This window comes from Myzus persicae, unplaced genomic scaffold (genome assembly GCF_001856785.1).
Source record: "Myzus persicae strain clone G006 unplaced genomic scaffold, MPER_G0061.0, whole genome shotgun sequence".
NCBI lineage: Eukaryota > Metazoa > Arthropoda > Insecta > Hemiptera > Aphididae > Myzus > Myzus persicae.
Genome location: NW_019100696.1, coordinates 23,377 through 32,204, shown reverse-complemented (window position 1 = coordinate 32,204; position 8,828 = coordinate 23,377). Strand labels below are relative to the sequence as shown.

Sequence of the window (8,828 nt, the reverse complement as noted above, 5' to 3'; positions counted from 1 at the left end):
CATTGATTGAGTTTCAATGGCAAGTCCCTGTAAGATTGAATCCATTTTGCAAAAGCTGGATACATACCAGTTTCACTGGTTGGTCTTATGGCAATAGGTTCAGCTAAATCAGTTTCACCAGATTTGGTAACCCAAGCTACCTATTAAGACATTAAATTCATTAGGTCAGTTAACAACAATCTTATTTCATGTTCTATGTTGTTCTAATTTTACCTCTGGTGCAAAATCTGCAATGTGTTTTTTTTCTCTTTCTAATGCTCCTTGTGATACAAACATTGGGAAGTAACAATTTCGCACATTCAGAGGGTTTTTTTTAATCCGTGCATCGAACCATTCTTGTATTAATTCCCATATTCTGTAAGCCCAAGGCCTGATCACGTAACATCCACTTACATCATAATATTCAATCATTTCACCTTTAACCAACACTTGAGAATACCATTCTCCAAGATTTTCCGATACCTTTAGTACTTCCAACCCTAATTTTGTTACTTTTTTGGTATTCGTGCTATCCGATGATTTATTATTGGTCACAGCAACATTCTTTTTTCCCTTCGATTTTTTATCCTAAAATGTTTCATTTTACATATTTAAATTATATAATATATTATATAAATTATAATTGTTCAGAGGATTAAATATATCATACTAGCAAATTAAATTAATATTAACCCTTTCACTCACAGAATTTTTTTTTTGTTTGAATATTATTTATAAGTGTCTAAATAGTACTTATAATTAAATTTCAAAATTTTATGATTTTTTTTTTACATAGAAATTGAATATGTCCTTCCACAAGGACATCAGGAGTGAACGATGTTAAAATTTGAATTGCCTATTTTTCACTATTAAATGATTTGACATTTTGTTAATGGTTTTAATTTATATTTTATAGTAATATATATTATAGTATTATATCACTTTTTTAAAAGAGTAACATGTTCTTTTTTTGAAATATATATGTAATAACTAATAACTAATAAGTATAATACATTGTATACGCATCACAGCAATAATAATGTATAGTATTAGGAATGCTATACTACAAATAACAGAACACAGTTGGAATTTTAAATGTTACTTTCATTTATATCTATAACTATCATATTTTTAATATTATAACACATTAGTAAAACTATTCTAAAAAAATTTAACAAAATAAAAACTGAAACAAAAATTAATAAATAATAAACAGAATAATATAAATTTTAAATATTGATTACAACTTAGTAACTTCTGTTAAAAACAATATAAATTTCAGACTTTAGATTGTAACTTCAGGTTTTTATTTATGAAACCATACTTTTGGTAGTTATAAGTAAAACATTTGTATCACATTCATAATGGTAATTTACTCATTATGATGGAATTTATAGAAACAATTATGCTGCTTTGTCATACATAAATGTACATTACATTTTGTACATTTTATAGATGTTTTTAGAGTACATTTTTCATACTTACATCTAGTAGCATGTTGTCTTTCATCATATATGGCAAAATGGTTATTGCTATCATAACGGATTTCATTTAAAGGAGTTGGATCATCAATATTTCTAGGCTTTCTTGATTTTACTGGTATTATTGGTGGTGAAGGTGAAGAACTAGGTCTTCCTACTTTTTTCTGCGCTCAGGAGTATACGTTTGTGCTTTACCAAGAATAACAAGGGTTTTTGCTACTTGTTGTTTAAAAAGAAGCAAGTCCATTTTTGTTTTAATATTACATTGTATTGCATAATTTCGGTATTCCATCCAACTATTTGTTAAAGCCATATCAAAAGAATGTGTTAAGATTCGAAGAGTCCATTTACGTGATCTTATAAATATTCGAAAATAACTGACCAATTGATCATGTAAATCGACTCCACCCATACGTTTGTTGTATAACTTTATTATTTCTGGTCTTTCTAATGTAATATATATTTTTTCTTTTTTGTCCCATCTGTTAACTTCATAAGTATTACCTGATGTCAAAAAGTTAGATGCTAGTACAACACCTTTATTATCAAACCACTTAATCATACCAATTTGATTTGTTCGTCCTCCATATTCAGTAGATCCTGATACTTCAAAAGACGTTCCTCTACCCATTTTTTAAAAATTTTTATCTGCTATCAAAGGTGGATTTCCCAATCTATTGACTCTAGCTGTACCAGCTGCATATATTTTTTGATCTTGAAGAGCATTTAATAAGTTATAAGATGTAAAAAAATTGTCAAAATATAATATGTGTCTATTTTTCTTTAGCTGTTCACACAATTTCAGAACAACTGATCCAAATAATCCAAAATCTGCCTTAGTTTCTTGATCTAATTCAGTGGTTGAGCCTTGATATAGTAGTAAGTCATAAACCATGCCTCCAGCACCACATTATAAATATAGTTTTATACCCCAAGGACTAGGCTTACCACGCATATATTGTTTGACATCGTATATAATTAATAAAAATTCATCATGACACGGACATAGGGATAATATTATTGTATATCACAACTAAATAGAAGTTTTTAAGGTGAGCTTAGTCATCAAAACAGCCCTTCAAAAATTTTTTATTACAGATTAGCAGCAGAACAGTTTTCTAAGCTCCCAGTAAAATTCATACAAAATTCAAAAAAAACTCGCACTAGTAACTCAAATATACAACAAATTGTACAAATACAAAATAAATACAGATACTTAAATTTGGATGGCAAGAATATACATTTTGAAAAACAAAGAAAACTCAGTTTATGCATATAATGCCAAAAATCCATCAAGTTAATCAAAATCACTGATTATCTAATGATTACCAACTCTGAATTGTAACCATTTTTATATTAATATTGGTATATTTAGTTTTAATTACCTTGTTGGTGGCGGTTTGAAAAGGAACGGTAGTTATTGGAGTAACTGATTTTGTGTGACCTTCAGGAATGTTAAACAACACTAATGGTGTTTCTTTCCCCGTGTGTACGCTTAAAAAAACAAACATTTTTTTTTAAATTTTAAACATTTAAGTCAACATTTTACGTTAACTAATTCTTACTTATATGGCTGATACGTTGAATCACATATGAAATAACCTCTGCGTTGTAACTGAATCACATCTCCTTTCTTTAAATCTTTCAATTCTGAATCACCTAACATTTGCAATTCCCAACGACTATTTTCTGTATTTAAGTATTGCTTGAAATCATCATCTTTGGCTAATACTGCTTTACTAATTAAATGATCAAAATAAACACAAACAACTGGTACCAAAATAGGTAAAACTTCGTCAGATTCTGAACAATCGGTTTTTGGCAGCCACGTAACTTTCACTGTAGATTTAAAATCTGTGTTGTCAAGGTCAGACACTGCATGAATTCTCTCTATTTTATTATTTTGGTTCCTAAAAAGGAAAATATACAAATAATGATCCATGTGTTATTAAAATTTAACATCAATTACCTTTCTACGCGATTTATCATAAGATTGCCCCAGTTAATAAATGTTGCTCGACGTCCAGCTTCTAATAACTCTGCATCACTATAATCTATAAGAATTTTAGGTGCAGCCCAGACACAATTCTTTAATCCTAATTGAGAATTCTTAGGATGTTTAGGGACATTGTCAATTTGATAAGGGTTTTTGACATTCTCTACCACAACTTCAACTGGTGGATAAGATAATAACAAAGCGGTATGTCTTGGTGCTATTGAATCAACAATACTACGGTTCAATGACCAAATTTTATCCCATTGCATAGCTGTAACAGTTCTGGAAGAACCTTGGGCCACTATGAATTGTTTCAATGCTTCTACCTGCATTCCTCTCCTGAATACACCACGGACAGTCGGCATGCGTGGATCATCCCTTAAATAAAAAAAAAAATAGATTTAATTATACATGGTAACAACATTTAAAAAAAACCTGTGATTTTAACTAGAAAATTATAAAAAATATAATTATATACTGTTATTTATTAATGTAGATACATTTATCAATTTACTAACCATCCATCTACATGGCCTTGTTCAACAAACCAAGTTAACTTTCTTTTCGACAAAACCGTATTAGTCATATTTAATCTTGAATACGACCATACATAAGGTCTGGTTTCATTGCTGCGAGTACCAAGCTTCAATGCATCACAAAACCAATAATATTGTGCATCACGATCAGTATACTCTGTGGTACGTAAACAATGAGTAACACCTTCAATACTATCCACAATAGGACAAGCAAAGTCATAAGTTGGATATACCCTAAAAGAAGTTCATACAAAATAACGTATTAACGAAAAATAATAAAATAAAATATAATTAATAATTTTTAAATTAGAAAAATAAAAACGTCAAATAATCTTTTTTTTTATATAAAAGGCGCTAGTATAGACTATGATAGCTAGACAATTACATAATTCAAATAATCTTACATTCACCATTTATTTTAATTTACTGATATTAATTGAATAGATCACATAAGTTCTATAAAATAATTTGTTTTTAAAGTCCTTACTTATACTTGTCACCAGTTCTAGGATTGTGTTCAGGTTTGCAACGATATATTGTTGGATCTCGCAAACATCCATTTGCTGATTGCATATCAATTTTAGCCCGAACACAACACTTTTGACCAATTTCTGTACCTAAAACCATTTGTTTCCACAATTCTAGGTTCTTCTCGATTGCTGAAATAAAAGTAAATTAATTTTAAAAGTGTATAACATGGTCAGTGTCCAATCAATATGCTCTAATAACAATATCTCTGATAAAGATTAACTTTTTATTAAATGGTCCAGATAATGAAATTAATAACTAAGATTTTTAGCATTTGCTTGCATAGTCTGTCAATCCATGTAGCAGATGTTTCTACTATTTTTTTTACCACTCACCCTTAAAGAGTATACATACTGACAAATTCACAAATTAAACAGACAAAAGCGGACAATTATAATGTATTCTAATGTGAAGATAATTTTAAATTCTAGCAGTTGAGAAGTAGTTTTTAGAAAATAATTAAGGAGTCTTTTTGGTCACTAGATGCTTTAAAATAATACTTCAGGGCTACCGGTATTTTTGGTATGCTGAAAATATTAAGCAACCAAAAATACTGGAGTACCGGTTTACTGTTACATACCGGTATCAACTTCATTACTGAAATACCGGGATCAAAACTCAAAATCGAAAGCCCCCTAGGTGTGCCTATAGCCTTACGTTTATGATTTTTTGTAAATGCTTTTAATTATAATACAAAAGGCATCAACTTTAATTCAAAACTTCATGAGGTACTTAAATATTGAGTATTTTAAATAATTTTTTTTAAAGAGATTTAAATCAGAAGACTTACAGTTGTTTCGATTTATTGAATCTACCCTTTGTTCACGTTCCAAACGTATTTTATCTCCATCTGTGTCATCCACATAAGCTAAGCCTTCTTTTAACATTCCATTCTCACATATATCTAACATTTTATCAAAATGATCAGAAGTATATGTAAAAGTATCGGGTTTAATTTTCAACATATCAACGTCTTCTAATATAACCTTTAACAAAACAAAATAAATCGCATAACTCATTATTTAGTACACGGTTTTTATTTTAATATTCATATTAAAATAGAAGAAAAAACAAACTATATAAATTATTAAAAATAAGATTAAGAAATTGTTCCACAATTTATTATATGATGTATATTATTATTTTACCTTCTCAAAATCTTCCTTTTCCTTTGCTGGATTTGTATCATCAAAACGCATTATTAGACGGCCATTAAAAGCTAATTTATAGTGTTGATTTAATAGAGCAGCTTTAGCATGTCCAATATGCAAATACCTAAAAACAATGTATTATTAATATTTAATTAACTAAAAAGCATATAGGAAAATGTACAAAATACATAGGCACTAACCCGCTTGCTTCTGGGGGAAACCTAACGACAACTTTTCCCATTTCAGCTCCTGGTAATTCCACAAACTTTCCCTGTTGTTTGCTGTTGTCCTCAACAGACTTTTGAGATTTTGATGCAGAACTAGAACCTATGCAATGCATTAATATATTATTAATTATTACCTATATAACTTTAACAGCTTATTTAATGTTTTTAATTTTTTTTGTTAATCTAACATTTTTGAATACTTAAGATTCGATAAATACAATATAGATCATTTTTTTATGAAGTTAAGATATTAAGTATGTATAATAAAATGTACAAATTGCTATAATATAATTGTTATATTATAGATCTCGAATAACTATAAACTATCTTTGTTATAAATAGTAATACTATTAATTACACAGAAAAATAAATACATATATACAAACATAATCAACCAAAGAAATATAAAACCAAATGAATAAGCCATACAAGTAATTTACATAAAACAACAATTTTTAACTATTAACTGGAACAAGTTTTCTTCAATTAATTTTAAAAAAAGGTTAAAAAGTTAAAATGAATTAATAACACAATCAAAAACAAAAATTCATTAAAATTGACATTAGGCAAGTACAATTTACAAATATTATAGACTGGTTATTTATAATTGGGAAAATTAATTAGTCCATTGGACATAGTGTAAATAGGCACATCACAAAGTAGAAAAGCCAATTATGTGCTCTTAGCCTCTTACGCTGGAGCTGTAATAAAATTATTTAAGACAAATATGAGTTAAAATATAATTATTATTTTTTTTTTAATTTTGAGAGCAAGTTATAGTTTATATTTGATTATTTTTCACGCACTTGAAATTCAAACTCTGTTATGAAAAGTATGTTTATTATAAGTTATTAAATTTATAATTTTTAACAAAAAAGAAGGCAAAATTTTGTCTAGCCTAACCTGATTGGCAGCTGTGTCGGTATACTAACATAGTAATATAGTAAAATATACATCACTAAATAGTTAATGTTGAGATACAAGAATAATTTGTATTTATGTTAGCACAAATATAAGAAAAATCTATACAGTCTTGTAGCCAGATAAATAATCACAAAACTGAACATGTCTAAAATTTCATAACAACTGCATTAAAGAAAAAATCTTACCTTTTTTTTTTGCATTTTTATTTTGCAAGTTTGGAGCATCCGACTGAAACAAATTTTTAAAAAAAATTGATGAATCATTATTATCCGTTTTTTATTTGTGTATAATGTGAATGTGTGTATACAGATGAAATCTTTCCTATCGACTAAACAATTACAATAGTTCTCAGTAATCTGGTCCACTAAACTGGCCTATTTTTCGTTATAATAACCATAAAATAATTATCATAGGCAATGAAACAGATTGATTTAATTCTAAGTGAACCGATTATACATTTTATTTTAATTCAGTTAACGTTGAAGTGTGTATTGTGTATCGGTTAGTTAGAGAGGTTGTATAAATCACGAGGTTTAATTAAAATGCAGTAGGTATTTAGGTTTTGCGATAAGTAAACATCTTTTTGTTTATGAATGTCCTATAATCCTACTTTATTACCGAGATGCTATTGTACATATCAATTAGTATTTGTCATTTTAACGATCCAATGAACATAAGCTCTATAGTTCATCATGTGTACAGCTAGTACGTAACATGACCAAAAATTAGGATCAAGACTATACATACATTATCCACATCACAAACTATATAATATTAATTTATTCAGAATATAGGTGTAATTATTTAAAAACGTAATAAATTGTATTATTAACTGCATACTATTAAATGCAGATCGTCTTACCTGCTGCTCCAAACTGGCCAGATCTTTTTCAGGAGCGTTACTCATGTTCAATCGACTCTCGCTAACGAAAAATCAAAAGAAACGACAATGCCACGAACGGAAAAAGCGTTTGCAGATCAACGAAAGCGGAAAAAAGAGAAAGGAACGTTGAAAAAAATGAACATGGAATTGCGATTACAGCATGTTAATGTGGAATTGCTCAAAAATTATTATTGATAACACCGACGCGTCGACGTACAAACACATGGACATGACGTACCCAACGGGGCGACATAACTACTCCTACGTACTTCTACTTCCACGACATTTTCCTACTCCGATATTTCTTTTATTACGTATACATCAGCAATCTCGGATGTCAATTGTTACTAACATCAACTACGGCTATAATTGATTGTACGGCGAACGTCGACGATATAAATTATTATCACAGAATATAATATTATCATATTAATATTAATATTTTAATTTATATTTAATATATTTTGTAGAGACCTCCTGAATCCTCCCGTTTTAATTTAATTTAGGTAATTTAGAATGCGTAATGTACCTGTTTATATAGAATTGCTTAATTGCTGTAAAATATCTGCTCAAAAAATCATACAGATAATAGCCAAATAAAGCCAATAGGTAATTATAATAATGAATTTATCTTCAATGAAAAATGTTTATTTTTTTTTTATTAATATTATTCAATTTATTAATAAATAAGTTTAGTAAAAAACTATAAATTTGTTATTAGTTTAATAAATTAATCATACCAACAAACATAAAATACTACAAATTATAAAATCTATAATTGTATTGTTCAAGTCTGGTTAAATAGTAGGTATTTAATAGTATGTGCAGATACAATTCTATAAAGTATGAGCAATTTATAGTTATTCAATTTTGTATTCAACTAAATTTTTTTTTCTTTTAAACATTAGATGGGTGCTTAATGTAAGATTTTTTGGTAAATTTAAATATTTCCTGGGTATTTATGAGAATTTGATAAACATTTTTTAGACTCTAATCTTTATCTTACATTGTATAATAATATGCTAACAAAGACAGGACTCATCTAACTATATAACTATATTGTAATTATTTTAAATTGTCTGTTTCAGAATACCTCAGCCTTTTTAAAATTTGTTTACCCCTT

At 28.1% G+C, this 8,828-nt stretch overlaps 1 protein-coding gene across 1 annotated transcript; it reads right to left on the bottom strand.

Moving 5' to 3' along the window:
• Positions 1–2,785: 2,785 nt before the first annotated feature.
• LOC111042517 (bifunctional glutamate/proline--tRNA ligase-like) lies at positions 2,786–7,729 on the bottom strand. Its single transcript, XM_022327144.1, has 11 exons — positions 7,685–7,729; positions 7,008–7,050; positions 5,872–5,998; positions 5,669–5,795; positions 5,311–5,506; positions 4,480–4,651; positions 3,975–4,226; positions 3,430–3,834; positions 3,026–3,370; positions 2,846–2,954; positions 2,786–2,794 (listed from the first exon to the last, which is right to left on the bottom strand). The coding sequence occupies exons 1-11, from the start codon at positions 7,727–7,729 to the stop codon at positions 2,786–2,788; spliced, it is 1,830 nt and encodes a 609-aa protein (XP_022182836.1).
• Positions 7,730–8,828: the final 1,099 nt, after the last annotated feature.

Bases quoted from the DNA above. Each gene is read 5' to 3' on its own strand.
- LOC111042517 (XM_022327144.1), bottom strand. From the start codon at position 7,729: ATGAGTAACGCTCCTGAAAAAGATCTGGCCAGTTTGGAGCAGCAG. The intron at 4,227-4,479 runs GTAAGGACTTTA...AACTTCTTTTAG, and splicing joins AGAACTGGTGACAAGTATAA to GGTATATCCAACTTATGACT. The intron at 3,835-3,974 runs GTTAGTAAATTG...TTTTTATTTAAG, and splicing joins CAAGGCCATGTAGATGGATG to GGATGATCCACGCATGCCGA.